This window comes from Cydia amplana, chromosome 25 (genome assembly GCF_948474715.1).
Source record: "Cydia amplana chromosome 25, ilCydAmpl1.1, whole genome shotgun sequence".
Classification (NCBI taxonomy): domain Eukaryota; kingdom Metazoa; phylum Arthropoda; class Insecta; order Lepidoptera; family Tortricidae; genus Cydia; species Cydia amplana.
In genome coordinates, this window is record NC_086093.1 from 8706615 (window position 1) to 8724167 (window position 17553).

At 38.6% G+C, this 17553-nt stretch overlaps 3 protein-coding genes across 3 annotated transcripts; all 3 read right to left on the reverse strand.

Annotated features, from left to right (window-relative positions):
* Nucleotides 1-1540: 1540 nt before the first annotated feature.
* Nucleotides 1541-3694, reverse strand: LOC134659474 (zinc finger protein 239-like). Its single transcript, XM_063515117.1, has 2 exons — nucleotides 3541-3694; nucleotides 1541-2523 (listed from the first exon to the last, which is right to left on the reverse strand). Exons 1-2 carry the CDS (start codon nucleotides 3692-3694, stop codon nucleotides 1541-1543), a joined length of 1137 nt encoding a protein of 378 aa, XP_063371187.1.
* A 4196-nt stretch (nucleotides 3695-7890) lies between these two features.
* On the reverse strand, nucleotides 7891-11689 carry LOC134659475 (zinc finger protein 493-like). The gene is made up of 4 exons (XM_063515118.1): nucleotides 11611-11689; nucleotides 10705-11070; nucleotides 8556-8978; nucleotides 7891-8519 (listed from the first exon to the last, which is right to left on the reverse strand). Exons 1-4 carry the CDS (start codon nucleotides 11687-11689, stop codon nucleotides 7897-7899), a joined length of 1491 nt encoding a protein of 496 aa, XP_063371188.1. The 3' UTR covers nucleotides 7891-7896.
* A 1982-nt stretch (nucleotides 11690-13671) lies between these two features.
* On the reverse strand, nucleotides 13672-17371 carry LOC134659476 (zinc finger and SCAN domain-containing protein 16-like). Its single transcript, XM_063515119.1, has 7 exons — nucleotides 17130-17371; nucleotides 16050-16182; nucleotides 15566-15607; nucleotides 14970-15089; nucleotides 14092-14522; nucleotides 13884-13947; nucleotides 13672-13739 (listed from the first exon to the last, which is right to left on the reverse strand). Exons 1-7 carry the CDS (start codon nucleotides 17247-17249, stop codon nucleotides 13672-13674), a joined length of 978 nt encoding a protein of 325 aa, XP_063371189.1. The 5' UTR covers nucleotides 17250-17371.
* Between the last annotated feature and the right edge of the window lie 182 nt (nucleotides 17372-17553).

The window sequence follows — 17553 nt, forward strand, 5'->3', positions numbered from 1 at the left end:
TAAGTAATCAAGTTTTTCAATTTAAAGTACATGAAATGTGTATAAGGCTAAACTTTTGTATAATAACAGGTAATAATATCGTACGTCACATACATACACGCCTACCGATTTTTTGTTCGTTGAATTTAGGAATATTAAGTTAACATTTTAATGTAAATACCTACACAGATATTACTTGTAAATGTTTTATTTTTAGTTTTACACTCTTTCACAAAAAAGAATTTATACTCGGAATATTCGCGTTTTTATTGATTTATTTATTTATATTTTGGAGATCCAACAGCTATCTATACAGAGTATCCCATATTAATAAGAGATTAAGAAGAGATGGTTTTTTTTATATTGTAATATAATTGATTAGGTATTTTGCCCAAGAACTCAGCCTCACTGTGCAGAGGGGGAACGCGGCCTCTAGCATTCCTGCTGTGGGGTACAGCCTGTATTATAGTATTTTGTGCAGACCCCGGAAACAATTACCTCCTGTGGCCCCGCCATACAAATTAAAACACCGCATCATTAGAAGACCGGTCACGCTGAGGGGGTTGCATTCGATCGCGCCACTACGTACACTTCAACTCGTTTGTGGTGCGCGTGCCGCGGCCGCTGCAGGGGACCATCGAGTGCGCCGACTTCTGGCCGAAGGGTGTCGTGTTTCGGAGGTTCCGGGGCAAACTGCCGAATCCGACACAAGACCAGAGGATTCATCATTCAACGGAGCCACGCCGTTCGGTCGCAAAAATAGTTTTTAGTTATTAAATATATATATATATAATATGGGCCTTGTTGTCTGAATTAAATTTTAAAATAAAATAAATAAAAGTCTAATATTTGCTAGTGAAATCTTTTTTTTTTTTTAGTTCATAATTCATAATTTATTTATTGCATCCATGGTTGTTACATTGGTGTTACATAGTGAAAGTGAGTTTCACATGGACCCTGGTAGGGCACAGCAATAGTCTTAAATCTAAATTATGCTAGGTATTCGACAGTATATTTATATAATAATTATAAAATTAGGTCTTTTAACACAATGGTTAAGAGATTGTAATTTAACATCTCAACCTGTAGTGTAAGAAATAGATTTAAATTTGTTTTGTTTTAAAATTTTACGGTACAAAACATACTAATAAAAAGTACTATAGGTAGGACCGTGGCTCTGAGCCCGGGAGGCTATATGTGTCGGGAAACTTCAAATTCGGGTTAATCCATTTGACCCTGTCACCAAATATCTACCCTATTACCTTTTCTTAAAAATCGCATAATCAGACAGATGGATTTACCCGAGTTTGAAGTTAAGCGACTCTAAACTTCATATTTTCACATTTTGCCTTTATGATCAGTATGATCACATACATACTAATCGCTTGCTTGCCAAGTCGATAAAAAGTTATCTTAGATGGACTTGATGATAATTGATCCCTATTGATAAAAAAATTATTTACAGGTAAAACAAAAATTAAATACAAATACAAATTCTTTATTCGTCGATCATAGGATATTCACGAAATTGTACATGTAATTTACATATAATATTTCTTTATTAGTGATCATCGTCTACTTTCTTTGCGGTTTCGTCCACATGTTTCAATTTATGTACCTTCAATTTAGAAGTACGTGTAAACTGCTTATTACATACATCACATGAAAACTTTTCACCAGTATGAGTTCTCCTATGATTCACTAATATGTTTCTTTGTGAAAACTTTCTCCCACATACTTCGCATGAGTATGGCTTTTCACCGGTGTGGGTTCGTATGTGTGTGGTTAAAACGCTTCTATGCGTGAACTGCATTTCACAAGTTTCACACTTGTATGGCCTCTCGCCAGCGTGGACCCGTCTATGTTTAGTCATAGCTTCGGAAGCATAAAAGCTTTTGTGACATATGTCGCATGTAAACGGTTTTTCACCAGTGTGTAACCTTATATGTAGACGTAAATCAGCTACAGTTTTAAATCGCTTTTCACACGCTTCACACTTATACGGCCGTTCATTAGTATGTATTCTGATAATATGTTTGTCCAATTCATTCTGTCGTCTGAACCGCTTTCCGCATATTTCGCAGGGGAACGGTTTCTCCCCACTGTGGATCATTTTATGTAAGTTAAAGGAGCTTGCGCATGAAAATTCTCTTTCGCAGACGTCGCACGGGTATTTCCTGAGTCCAGTGTGACCTTTGCTTAACTTATGCTTCTGTAGTTCTGTTTCGTTTGAGAAGTGTAGTCCACATGTACCACAGTCGTATGTCTTTCTATTTATTTTTATATCTATCTTAGCTTTGAGGTGGAGTTGAAGATGTCGGATTAGTAGGTATTTCTGTGGATATGTTTTCCCGCAAGTGTCACAGACGTAGTTTTTTGTGTCAGTATTGTCGCTCCGTTGTTGTTTTTGAGTTTTTCCGGTGTGGTTCGCTTGTGGTTGCGGAGTGGAGCGGGGTCTGCTGAGCGGCACGAGAGGGGGACAAGGCATGGAGGTGAGGAAGGCGTGTAGTTGTTGCGGAGTTTGCGTTAACGCGTCAGTTGAATCTGAAACCAAACATAGTTTATGTTAAAATAATTAACAGATACAGAAACGAAAATTTAGGGTCAGCTGCGCCAAACCATCTGTCACTGTTATAACGTTCGATAAATTGTTTTGTATGGGAAGTTTCATAGTTCACTGCTGATTGACGTTGATCAGATGGTCAAGTGTAATTGATGCAACTGCCCCTAAATATCTATATTATTGTATGTTTATTCAATAAAAAAATCAATAACATTGAAAAAAGCTAATAATCAGGTTAAAATGATTTTATCTTAAGGCCATTTTATTTAAACTTGTAGCGCTGGCGGTACACCGAGAAATTCAGCAAAATGGTGTTAAAGGTATGAAAATCGGTACGATTGATCTTTAGGACATTTGAAACAATTTTACCCGAAGCACCAACAAATAAAAAAAAAAACGAGAGGAGTTATGACGTCATCTTTTTTTGTATGGAATTAAAAAAATATATATCACATCATTACCTTTCACTCATTTTTTTTTTATTATAATAAAAATAATTTTCAAAACATACCAAATTTTGGCTTCGCCAGATACAATACCGTTAAATATTTTTTTGTAAAATATACCTCAAATTATACCTAATATCCTCATATCTAACCCTAATAAAGCAATTTTGAAAATATTTACATTATGTTTTTTTTTTTTCAATTTTACAATTTTGAGTGACTAATATACGTGAGTTAAAGCATAGAATTAAGGGGCCCACTGATTAACAGTCCGCAGGACGATATCGGCCTGTCAGTTGGAACAAAAAGTTGAAAGTTTCGAACAACTGGCAGGCTGATGTCGTCCGGCGGACTGTTAATCAGTAGGCCCCTTTAACTTAGTGTTAGTATAACTCATGATAGTTTAAATTCGTATATATTTTTCGATTTTTTCGATCCTTTCATTCCTTTATCTTCATATATAACAATGGAAATAAAAATCTGAAGTCACTTTTCTTAATTGCTAAGTAGCAAGCTTTTCGTAATTCGTGAGCAAGCAGGCTGCGGTCGTACTGCAGACGCCGCACGCAGCCGACAACGTCACGTCGCACGCAGCGTCTGAATGGTGTGTTCGAGAATGCTCGGGAGTGGTCGTTTTCGCTCGCTGCGTGCGGCGTCCCCCCGCCGCCCGCTGCAGCCGCCCGCTGGCCGTTGCGTCTTTAGTCATTTTGGAGCATTGCTGCGGCTGGACGCTAGCTCAAAATGGAGAAATTTCCGAAAGAAAAAGACGAGTTATTGATTGAGTTAGTAAAGTCGAATAGTATTTTGTACGATACACGTGATAAAAACTTCAAAAACAATAACTTAAAACAAAAACTCGTCAAAGGATAAACATGTCCAAATTGGAAAAAACCGGCCAAGTGCGAGTCGGTCTCGCGCACGAAGGGTTGCGTACCATTACGCAAAAACATTATGGGAGCCGGGCCACTCAAATGTTTATTATTATTATTCTATAAGCAGGCAGGCATTTGTGACAACTGATATTGCCTGTATCCAGTAATCATTGACAAGTAGATGTATAGGTGTGCTTGTCTAGTTGATTTTTAAATTGGTTCATATTTTGTGCTGAGACCACATCTTCAGGGAGTTTGTTCCAAGCCCTCACTACTCGGTTGCTCAAAAAGTGTTTCTATGGGTTACTGTGGGACTTATGCGTTTCTAACTTTAAGTGATGACCTCTCAGATGGGTGTTGTTGTTGCGCTTGAACATTTTATGAAAATCCTTGAGGTCATAGTGCCCCGACAGTATTTTATATGTCTCTATTATATTCTGTTTTTAGTATTTACTGTTAAAGCGTCAACAGAAATACATCATCTGTGAACATTTCAACTGCCGAGCTATCGTGGTTCATGAGATACAGCCTGGTGTCATACAGATGGACAGACAGCGGAGTCTTAGTAATAGGGTCCCGTTTTTACCGTTTGGGTACAGAACCCATAAACGGCGTAGTGTACAACTTTAAAATGTTGCCCTTTTCCAGTTTTCCCTGTGACTAGCACTAGTGTTCACTACCAAGAACATACTCACCAGCAACAAGCGGTGGGCGCTGTAGCTCGGCGCTGCTGGAGCCCGGCGAGGGCTCCTCAAACTCCACCTCCACCTTCACTCGCACTGTAAAGCAACAGTTCAGATTTACCCATTCACCAAAAATGTTCCTCATACGCTAACATCATTGGTATAATTTTTATTTTTACATGAATGTGATTAGCCGGGTACCGGGGCTGTTGGTCAGTGACTGGCAAGTGACTATTTGAATGTAGAATCTGATCTCGCTGTCAGATGGAACGGGTGTGCTGATGGGCATTCTGAAGGAGGCAGCCATCAAGGCTAACCAAATATTATTGTATTATAGCTAAAATATATATTAAAAAAAAAACAGAAGATCATCATAAGCGTGTTAAATAATTATGTTCCACATCCTCCCTGCTAGGATATGCTAGGTCGCATCCTTTTACATTACACACAGATCGAGCATACGCGTGAGGCAATTTACCCGCGCACAAAACGGCCAGTGTAAACGTGCTTCGCGCGCGCCGCCTCGGCCGACGCACGTCCACACTGGCCGTTTTGTGCGCGTTTTGCCTCGCGCGTATGCTCGCTCTGCGCATAGCTATTAGCATAGCATACAATTTCCACAACATACTCAATACATATAAGTAATACTCACTATGTTCCGGTAACAGTATAACACTCGGCGCCACCTCGCCTTCCGCGCTGTGCCACGCTGGCTCCTCTTTTACTTGCGGCGACACGCTGCCATTTGACTCCATTATTAATCGCTGACGCAAACGAAAGAAACGCTAAGATTTGCTTTTTATCGAGTACAGTATTTCTATTTAAAATCTATCCTCACTGCTAAATACTATCGGGCACCGTATCGCGAACTAACAGGTACTTTTATAATTAATTTCTGCTGACTCGACCAATGTTTTGCTTACAGAGACGCTCCGTCTCTAGTTAGATAATATTTAACTAGTGTATATCAAGTTCTTTATTTTACGAAGTATAAAACTTGACATTATTAAGAAATAACTTGACCCATATGAAATTATACTAAAAAAATGACATTAAATAACTCAAAAGAATATCATCAATATCACGAAATGCTGACTGGTAGATAATGGGTAGATACTCATGATGACATTGACAGATGTGACGCCATTGAGTCGACAGCCGACGTGAAACATAGACAACTATAAAAGCTCTAACACACGGGCGTACCGGACTACGTTTGGTTCGGCCAGTAGATATATATTTCTTTCTCGCTTTTTTAATGCGCGGTGAATAGAATATTTTATTTGTGTAAAAAAGGGTTGAAAAATCTAACCAATAAAATCTCTTCATTTACCTATCGTCGCTCAGCGCAGCTCTAGTGGTAAATTTAAGGCTTCGACAAACAGGCGCGTGAACGTTTTATATGTAGAGTCGGACCAATAAAAATCTACAGCGGATTTGATAGCCCACGCAGTGCAAGTGTTATTTATACGTCATAATTTCATAGAAGTTTGACGTTTAAAATAACACTTGCACAGCGTGGGCTATCAAATCCGCTGCAGACTTTTCTTGGTCTGACTTTAAAAGCGGTGTGCGCCGCTCACGCGCCTGTGAGACGAAGCCTTTATTGGTTCTTAAAGCCCCCTTCACACTCGTGCGCGAAAACGCGAACGTGGAATCGATTTTCGCAAACAGCGAAATCGACCCCACACTCGCGTCCGCGTCGCGATTCACGCACAGTCTGGAGGGGCTTAACAAACATCCCTCGTTACGAATTCTCGCACATCTCTGGTGGAAACGCAGCTTTACAAATACAAATAATTTATTTATAACACCTAGGTCTAGGAAATACATTTGGTATTTTTATAAATTATGATGCTTTACTCTGGTAGTCCCCAAAAAAAACTTATTAGGTATTCAAGGGTTTTTAAATAAAACTACTGTAATGCTCACAATGGCTTGTAATGAACGGTGCTGATATGTATAAACTTTATCTCCTAGTTTTAAATCATATAGGATATACATTTTCCATTACTACTTAGAATGCCTTTAGCATACTTAAATTCCACTTTTAAATCTTTTCAGTAATATATAATGGGTCCTGGTAGGGCGTTGCCTTTAACCTCTTGACCGCCACGCCTATAGCCCCCTCCACACTCGTGGGCAGCCGTAAGCCGTAAATTGTATAATTATTTCGATTGACAACTATTACTTTTAATTCATTTCTATTTATTGTAATGTATTGTACTTATTTTAAGTATTCGATTGCTTGTAACGACATACCATGGTGAATAAATGAAAAAAAAAATAGAAAATAAAATAGCCGAGCGCGCCCAGATAACTAAGTGAAATACCACTATTAGAGTCTGTGCGGAAAGAGTCGTGGAATGTAAGAGACCCAATACATACCACGACTCTTCTCTTTCCGAACAGGGGGCCTACCGCGAAAACCAAAATTCGCAAATTGCGGGGATCTTTTCTTTTACTCTTATTAAGACGTAATTAGGGTGACAGAGAAAAATATCCGCAATTGACGAATTTCGATTTTTACGGTTATAGCCCAGACTATACCTTACGTCTGCTCACTATCACATAAAGTGGAGTCTAGACGAGACAATTTTTAGCCAATCTGATGAAATTGTCCGATTGAATAAGACCGTGCGGACGCAAACGCCAATTTGATTCCCCGTTCAAATCAGCAGGTGCGGACACAAAAATGCCAATTTTCGAAGTTAGTATCTATGGAATGCAAATTGGTGATTAAATTTGTGTACGTGTGGACGCTAGATAAGATTTGCCCAGAGGGGCTACCGCGAAAACCTAAATTCGCAAATTGTGGGGATTTTTCTCTTTTACTCCAGTGAAGGCGTAATTAGAGTAAATGAGAAAAATGCCCGCAATTTGCGAACTTCGATTTTCGCGGTTATAGCTCAGCTCGTCTGGACTCTACTTAACAAAATCGCATAATAAATACACGATGGACACACATAATAAATACACGATGGACAAACATAATACATAAAGACAGAGGCAAACAACAGACGGCCTAACCTCCTCAGCGTCTGGGCAGTCGTTTTGTTTTTGTTGTTGAATTTGGATCCTATTGTTAACTATGGAAAGTTCAGAATGGATTGTCAAATATGTAGACAAAATTGTACCGGGTGTCTCAGGAGGCTAAATAGCGATCTCTTAGAGCTCATTTAGACTTAAAATCGCATGCGATTTCATTACATTGCGTCGTTTGATCGGTCGGCTGAATTGATGTAACCTCAATGGTCTGCAATGTAATCAAAATCGTATACGAGTTCGCGCGCCATCTAAATACGCCCTTAGTTTACCTTACTTTTGTACAATAAAGTTGAAAAATAAATAAATTAACACAGTTGTTCATTCTCCACGTGGTTATAGGTTAGTCTATGTCTTTTCAATTGGATCAGCTGTCCAAACTGTCTGTTACATACTTCGCAAAAGTGTGGTTTCACGTCGCTGTGAACTCGTTTGTGAGCGCTCAACTGACCCAACTGTGCGAACCGCTTTTGACAAATTTCACATTCATACGGTTTCTCCCCTGTGTGAATACGCTTATGATTGGTCAAAGTAGACGAACGTTTAAACTCTTTCTTGCATACTTCGCACGAATACGGCTTTTCATTTGAATGTATTCGTCGATGCTTAACTAAATCACCCAAATATCTAAACCGTTTTTTGCATACGTCGCACGGGAAAGGTTTCTCGCCAGTATGGAAACGTTTATGACATAAGTAAGCACTGAAATGCACGAATTGCTTCTTACATATTTCGCATGTATATGGTTTTTCGCCACTGTGGATTCTGTTATGAATAGTCAAAGTCGTCGAACGTGTAAAATGCTTATTACATATTGCGCACGAGAAGCGTTTTTCTACCGGGGTTTTGCACGCGTTTTTTATGTGATTTTCTAATTTATCTTTCTTCATGAACTGTTTATTGCATGTATCGCATGTGTATGTCATTTCAACTTTATGGCTTGTATCGCATGTGTATGTCTTTTCACCTTCATGGCTTCGCATATGAGTAGTTAAATTAAACGAACGCGAAAACACCTTGTTACATACTTCGCATTTAAAGTTCTTTTCACTGGTGTGAATGATTTTATGTTTGTTTAGATAATACTTTAGTTTGAAAGTTTTTTGGCATACATCGCAAGAGTAGGGTTTGTCGCCGCTGTGGGTTTTTTTATGAGTACTTAAAGTATACGATCGAGAAAACTGTTTGTTGCACACATCGCACGAAAAGCTCTTTTCATTTGTGTGTACTATTCTGTGTTTCTTTAAATAATATTTTTGCTTGAATTGCTTTTTGCATATTTTGCATGAGTATGGTTTTTGGATATCAGAAGAATTAGGTTCCGCTTGATTTTGCTCCCTGTGTGTTTCCTCTTCTTTATGCTCCTTCTTCACAGTTATTGAATTCGATTCTGAAATAACAAGCAAAGTTTACATTAAAGCGCCACACGAATAAATCGAACAATCCGCACAAAAGCTATTCACATATAATCGAAGTTATATAATCGTATCAATTTAATACGACATGATGTCGGTTTGTTTGTCGCCGGTCCCATATTGGGATACCCTCCTCCAATTGAGGGGGGATTTAAATCTTCTCGGGGCAGAGGTGTAGGGTTGGAGCCGGTGTAACTTTATTTGACGTTCATAAGCGCATTTGTAATTATGGCTACTTGAATAAACTATCTTTTATCTTATCTTTTACTGTAGTTCGTTTTTTAGCATTAGAAAAAAGGTAAACAATAATGACGTGTCTTTTTATTGAAAAACACTTTTAAAAATAAAACACGGCAAATATGTAACAATAATGAATCATATACGATAATTTAGTAAAATATTGCAGGTAAAAAAAATCCTCTATACTAAAATATCAGATGTCTTACAGAAACAGTTTTGTACAGTCACCTGCAATAATATTATATTACACAACGAAGGCCGCAAAAATATCTGACACGATCTTATTTGTAGAGCCATAAGAGCGTGTTACCGCGTGTTACGTGTGCCGTACTTCTCCGAAATGGGTAATATCCACCATTTGTCGCTTACGCTTAGGCAAAGTATGTACCCCGTTATTTCTGGCTATGATTGGTGTCCGTGCGAATTCAATGTGTGAATGTGGGTTGGATGAGGGCAACTTGGACCACATCTTCTTTGCTTGTTCAAAATGTAGCTACTCGCTGTACGATGTATTACCCGAAAATGTTCCACGACCTATATGCTTTAGCTCGCTACTTTGTCACATGGATACTAAGCTAACTTCTATCCTAATTAAATATTTACAAACGAATAACATTAAACTCTAAATAACGTCTTATCTTTTCTAATTTAACTCGTTTAATTCATGTCAATTTATACTCTATATCTTTATCTATATTATATATATAAAGTATTCTTCTCTTCCACTTCCTTCATGTTGGCACTACTAACGTTCTGTCACCCGCTTCCCGCTTTTTTGCTAATTTTTGTATTCGTCATGTGTTTGTCTGTGATGTTCATAACAATTATTTGTTTTTAGGGTTTCCCAACTACATCCTTCCAAAAATACAAAATTATTATACCGAACATTCTCCTCACGTGTGAAAGTCAACACCGACATTGGCAAATTCACCCTGGGCAAAATTGCAGGGAGTAAGCCAGGAGAAAAAGAAAAAAAAAAAAAAAAAGAGCGTGTTACATATATTTGCGCCCTTCGAAGAGTAACATATTATTGCAGGGAACTGTACAAACGACCTACTCTGCTGGCAGAGGCAGAGCTAAAAAAACGGCTAAGTGCGAGTCGGACTCGCGTTCCAAGGGCTCCGTACATTAAGTCCGACTCACGCTTGACTGCACATTGCTAGGTTTTCCTGTCATCTATAGGTAAAGAACTATTTGTGTATTTTTTCAAAATTTGAGACTCAGTAGTTCCGGAGATAAAGGGGGGGGGGGGAATGGTTGGACAGACAGACAGACGCACGAGTGAACCTATAAAGGTTCCGTCACACAGGCGCGTTTTCCGGGCGGTGACGAAGCCTTAAGGGTTCCGTTTTTTCCTTTTGAGGTACGGAACCCTAAAAATTCCTCTGTATAGAATTAAAACTGAGAATTGACAAGTACCTCCCGTTTGTGAGATTAGGAGCTCAGAATAAGGACACTCACCAGCATGTTCATTTCTTTTTCGCTGCACCTCTTCCGGTCCCAGCACGAGCTCGTCTTTTATTTCATGGTTGGCATACAGCGGAGACACTCGCTCACTGCTCGCTCTGTCATGGCAAGATGGTTCGGTCTTGACACGCACTAGTGCATATTTTATCCCAATTTTGTTCAGCCCAGCTTGCTCGCTCCTCACTCTATAAGAGCAAGATGGCTTGATCTTCTCATGCTGCACTTCTGCCGGTCCCAGCACGGGTTCATCTTTTATATCAGCACGGTCAATCAGCCCAGGCCCTTGGTCACTGCGTATTCTTTCAGAGCTTGAAGGCTCGATCTTCACACGCAGTGGTTCAAGCTCTATTTCTACCTTAACTGCAAACAATATATTAGATATTACGTTTGAATTTTTATAGTTAGTATAGTAGTATAGTTTAGCCTTACCCCTGCCAAAATTCAGTCAATACACTACAAACCAAGTTCTATATTCAATGCCCAACAATTATTGAGCGTTCAAATCTTAATTTGAAAATAATTCTTACTGTAGTTACTTATAAATAAAGAAAGTTTCCTTATAAAACACCTAAAGGCAGTCAACAATTTAGAATCTCTGATTCTGTGATCTTCTAGAAAGTCTATTGCTTCTCAAAAAGTTTTAAGTCATAATGTATTGTTTGCCCGCATTTTCGTTAGTCATAATTTATTTGGTTCAGAAACGCGTCACTTTTCAGGATTGCCAGAAGACAAAGCTAACCTATCCTATCTATAGGATAGCCAGAGGATAACCTTAAATAAAAATAACGTTTACAGTTATATAACTAAAGATAATATGACAAACAATACCTTCATGGGAAACAAAGTGCATGACCCCTCTTCTAGACTCTAATATTATCTATCAGGCTTAGAAGAACTTACTGTGTCCGTCCATCTGTAACTCGCATTGCGCCTCTTCCTCTGACTCTGGCTCCTCTTTCACGCGCACCGTCTCCTGCATTTTGCTGGCTTCCATCACAGCGGTGTTCTTTATTTAAACTTTATTGCACAAGAGAAATATGGTACCGTAAAAGCACTCAACTATAGTCCAAACCAAAAGCTTCCAAACACGATTCAAAGGGCGCTAAGAAGGCCAACAAAGAGAGTGTATAAGGGAGAAGTAGAAACGGGAGTTGGAATGGGTAGACCTCGGACTTTCTCTGATCAGATCGGGGAAATCTTGAAGAAAGGCCAGGTGAAGAGCACCCTAAACTGGCGAGCGTGTATGAGGAATGTTATGAAAGTGAAGGAAGCGAAAGAGGTATGTCAGGATCGTAGCAAGTGGAAATCCGTGGTCTCTGCCTACCCCTCCGGGAAATAGGCGTGATTATATGTATGTATGTAATTCTATTAAACCCAATATCTTCGTTCTGGTGTAACAATTATTTAAATGTCACAGGCATGGTAAAATATATTCATTAATGGAAGAAACACTCAGACAAAAACAAAATGAAAATTGGTATTGGTACATACTTAATTAATAATTACGGATTGAACTTGTTGTGGACCATAGTTGGATGGTGTTACGGCACAAGAGTACAAATAGCATTCTCAACCGCCGAGTAAATTACAGAAATTAACAACGAAATAGTCGTGAGCGGCGTTAAAAAACATACATCAGAAGCACAGCGAAGCAGCGAAGTTAGGAAGCCATGGAAATGTCAAATAAAATGACACTGACAGGAGGCGTAACTTGCACAGATTAGGTAAAGTTTGTATAAGTGCTTATACACGAAAGGAGGAACGTGTAAAAAGTATAACAGACGGGTGTACCGGACCGCGACCGTGGTACGGTCCGAGGCTTCATGGCCTACCGTGAAAAACGCAATTTCGTTATCTGTCTCTCTATCGCTCTTGCATATTCAAGTGGCCTCAGGGGCAGATAACAAAATTCGTGGCAACCAGTGTGGCAACCCTTCCGCTTTAAGGGCCTATTAGACCCACACTTGCCAACGGGGACCAATGCAACTCCGGGCTCGATGACCCCTGCAAGGGTCGTTCTTATATTCCAAAGTAAATTTTAATATTAAAATATTTTCTTTGATTACGTGTTTGAGGAAAGCAGTATACATACCCCGACGTAGTATCTTCTGTAGTTTGTGCCTCGGCGTAAAAGGGGTTGCCGGCCTCATACTTTACCTCCTGTCTATGTGTACTCGGCCGGCAACCCCTGACTTCCCGACCTCTGTAGTGCTATTACTTATCTAAGAATAAAAAGAAAGGCTTATTACACCTGTAGCCGAGCCCGACAACGGTAAATAAAAACAAGAAACATTTTTGCTGTAGTTTATAATACAATCATAATTATTACGTACACACACATACACGCGGTAAAGCACAGAATATTTACAAATATAACTTCCATAAGATACCAATTTATATAATAATATTTTATCAATTCTGTAGGTATCGTTTTTGCACTGTGCAATATGTAGGTAAAACATTTTGTCATTAAAAGATGTGCAAACCTAACATTTCTTGACCTTGCCTTCGACAGCACAGAGCAAAGAAAAATGTATGCACAAAATTATATTTTAATTATTTACATAGTTTTAATTAAATTAAAAATAATTATTCATATAATGAAACAATAAAATACCTTAAATGTATAAATAAATTGGCTAATAATCCGTGAGGATATTGATAATAAACATAGGATTTACAATTTATTACGTACATACAATTCGACTATTAAGTTAGTTATTAAAATTATACAGTTTAGTTTATTGCTAGGTATGTGTAATAAAAGTAATTCATATAATTCTTTACTTGTAACAAGTCAGAAAGTGGACCCTGGGTAAAGATGATCAGGAATAATGAATAGTACTAGGTACAGAAGGTTCACTCTCTAACAAAACGCGTCTATTACGACAGATATGACCGCTAGGTGGCGCAAGCGCGAGCAGGCGTCCGTTCCGTAGCGGTGCGCGGCAACTACTATGGCTAGACACCAGAACTGGTGTGGGCTGCATGTACTTGTAGCGACGCGACGATCGCGGAGTGAGCCACGTCTGAAGCTTAAGGTGTGTAATAACGTACCCGTTTATGTCCTTTAAGATGGTGTGCACTAATAAACATCATTTTGCATATTTCGCAGGAATACCGCTTTTCACCTTTATGACTAAGTTTATGTTTAATCATATGAGTTAACTTACTGAACGGCATCTCGCATACATCGCAAGGGAACGGTTTCTCGCCTGTGTGCCTTCGCTTATGCGCCTGAAAATGGCATAGAAACTTGAACTGTTTATTGCAGTTTACGCAGGGGAACACTTTTTTCGCGAAGTGCATTTTTTGGTGCGTTTGATAATTGTTTAAAAACCTAAACTCTTTACTACAGATTTCGCAGGTAAACATCTTTACTTCTGCATGGGTTCGCATGTGCGCGTTCAGGCCGTTCCTGCTGGCGAATATCTTTCCACAAGAATCGCAAGTGTAAATTTCCATATTTTCCATTTCCTTTTTCGGCTTTGACTTTGTGTCTCTCTTTTTGATTATTCTTTCTGTTTTAACGGTTACAACCGTAGTTTTTTTCGGCTTGGGCGCTTTCCTGTGTGCGGTTGACACGTGTTGGCTTAGTAAAAGCAGTTGTTTGAATTTGGCGCCGCAAGTGCCGCACTCGTAGGGGGTGATGTCGCTGGTGTGTTGCTCGCGTGCGGCGCCGGTGCGCGCGGGCGTCGCTTGCGCGTGGCGCGCGGCGGGGGGGGAGAGGTTCTCGTAAAGGGTGTCTTGGACTGTTATGAACTCGGGCTCCGGAGGCTCCGGGCCCACGGGTGACTGGGACGGGTTTGATGCTGGAACAGACAGAATTAATAATTGTTATAAATATTCCAAAAGTTAGGCTAGAGTTAAGCACCGTAAAAAAAAGTCTATCAAAGTCAACAACACAAACATAAAAAAGGAGTGTACAGGTTTTTAAAGGCGCATAGAGATAGTTTAAGTCCTGGGAAAGGACACAGGATAGTGTTTATGTCGGAAATCATCCCCGAAGAGAGTGCAACGGGGGTGGGGGTGGAATTGAAAGAGTTAACGAAGTGCCTAATAATTCAAGTAAGCAATGCGCAAATTGAATGATTGCTATTAGCATTATTATCCAGGCCCTATCAATCAATCAATCAATATAAATAATTTATTAGACCAAAATTACAGTCCATATTTGTTAGTTATGCTATTAGCTGCTGTCACTAATTCCACGCAGACGAAGTCGCGGGCAAAAGCTAATATAATATAATCTAACTCACTTTCGACTTGAGTCTTATCTTGTACCACCACCGGCCCCAGCACGAGGTCGTCGCTCGTCTCGTGGTCGGCGTACAGCTGCCGGTCCTCGGGCTCTTCTTTGAGGTTGATTTCCACTTCACCTGTCAATAAATTAGTCAACTTTAACCGTCAGATTAATCTAGATTATTGGCAAAATGTGCGGAACTCGCATGTTATATTTCAAACTAGCGACCCGCCTCGGCTTCGCACGGGTTAACAAATTATACATAAACCTTCCGCTTGAATCACTCTATTTATTTAAGAAAACCGCATCAAAATCCGTTGCTTAGTTTTAAAGATCTAATCATACATAGGGACAGACAGACAGCGGGAAGCGACTTTGTTTTATACTATGTAGTGAGTAGTGATTTCAAAATTTTAGTCTTATTTATTTCATGTGGCTTACACAAATAGATATATGTGTATATATGTTAGGTACCACCTTATATTGGTACCACATTTGTAGCAAATAAATTTCTTATAATAAAGTCAGTTTTTCCTTCCATTTTTTTTCTCATACAATCAGCAATGTTTGTTTGTAAATGTATTGTAAGGATAATAATAAATGGATACTTACACATCACAGTCTCGAATGTTCGATCGGCATTTTCTGTTTCTTCTAAAACACACAAATAATATTAATATACTTAAAACATACTTCATCAAAATAATACCGTAAACTGCTATACACCAATAGTTCCCAGTTCCCACTCTCACCATTGGTGTCCAGTGTCAACTGTATGATTTTTTTTAAATGAGCAAGCAAACTAACAGATTGTAATCCAATAGGGTATTTGACTAGCAAATCAGTTTCTTTTTCTCGAACTGTCAAAACGATTCTGCTACTATGATTTTTATATGAAACTCTAGCATGTGACGTCACAAATTACTCTTTATAGTTTTAATCTTGATACTTTATTTCATGCATGGTGTAAAATAATTTATTTTAAATACAGTCTAATACCCTATTACCGTCATGTCATCTATGGACATCCACAACACCAGAGGGGTTGTAAGTGCAATGCCAGAATTTAAGATGGGAGTTGAAATAAAAAAATAACCTTTGACATGCGCCCCCTGTGTCCGCAGCTCCGCCTGGCTCCGCTGCACTTGCAGCTTGAAGTCACTCGCATCTCTCAGGCGGCCCACGCACACCTCACAGATTCCACTCTCGCCGTTGGTGCCCGATGTCAACTGTATGGTTTGAAATAAATATTATATAATTATAGGCGAGCAGCTATTGAGCTGATGAGCCTATGTCACACAGTGTCCAGTGTTATATAGGTCAAAGTTTCATATACGATCTTTTACATTCTTTTGCTTTCATAAGTAATATAAACAAATATTTTAAAGCGTTTTTTCTATATTTTTTAATAAATAGACACATCAAGATTGTTTACCTTCTTTCTAATGCTAAATATAACAAACTATAATCCCCTAATTAGCTATCTACTAAGCGTCTAATTCACACAGGTGTTATAGTTCGTTTTTTTTAACATTAGAAAGAACTTGCAAGAAGGTAAGCGATCTTGACATGTCTTTTAATTGAAAAACGCTTTTTAAAAATCAAAAACTATTACTTATGATAGCAGAAGAATATAAATGATTGTATTAGATGCATAATTGTTATATATTTGCCGTAACTTATTTTTAAAATGTGTTTTTCAATTAAAAGACACATCAAGATTGTTTACCTTATTTCTAATGCTAAAAAAAAACGAACTATAGTAGCAAGAAATGGGCGTATCTATATCATACAATAAGATTTTGGCAAAAATTTAATTTTTGGTACAAGCTGTACTTTTCTTTTCCACAGACAACTAACACTCGTTGAGACAATTCTAACACCCCCAAACACAATAATTTTACTTTGTTTTATCACAATCGCAAATCGGGTCAAATTTAGGTCAAATTAAGCACACTAAGTAACATACTAACAGGGCAAGTTAAATGAAAGCTTGTAATATGTATATCTATAACACCAACCCACTAGATTCATGAAACAAAAGTTTCGAAGCAGGCTTGCCAGTAGAAACATAAGAACGTCGTAATAAAACAAGTATTTTCTTGAAATAATTTGATTTATACTAACTGATGACTACTGTCTTAGATTCAGAATGAACACAAAACTATACATTTACCTGTAAATCGAAGCAGTCTTTGAGCATGTCAGAATATATCTCCGTTTTGCCGAGATATGTGTACGGCGTCGTGAGGTCCTTGTCAGGACCCCCCTTTAGACAGCAAAGGCACTGATGCATCACGTTGCTTTATTACAAATAGGAGAAAATCGTAGTGACTATGGAAAAAAGGTAATTAGTAAGGTACTAATGTCGATTTATTTTATTAGTTGTGTTGATTTTGTCAGAAAATATAATCATTAGCATCACAGATTATTAATATGTAGCTAGCTACAGATGGGACAGTGCCATTTTGTTAGTTCCCTTTACTAAAGTTGTGGCGCTGTTAAATTTTATAATCTGTGGCACTTATTTGACAGTCTACACTAGGGATTTCAAGAATGGAACTTGTCGATATCGATATTCTTTAGTGTTGTGACTACGA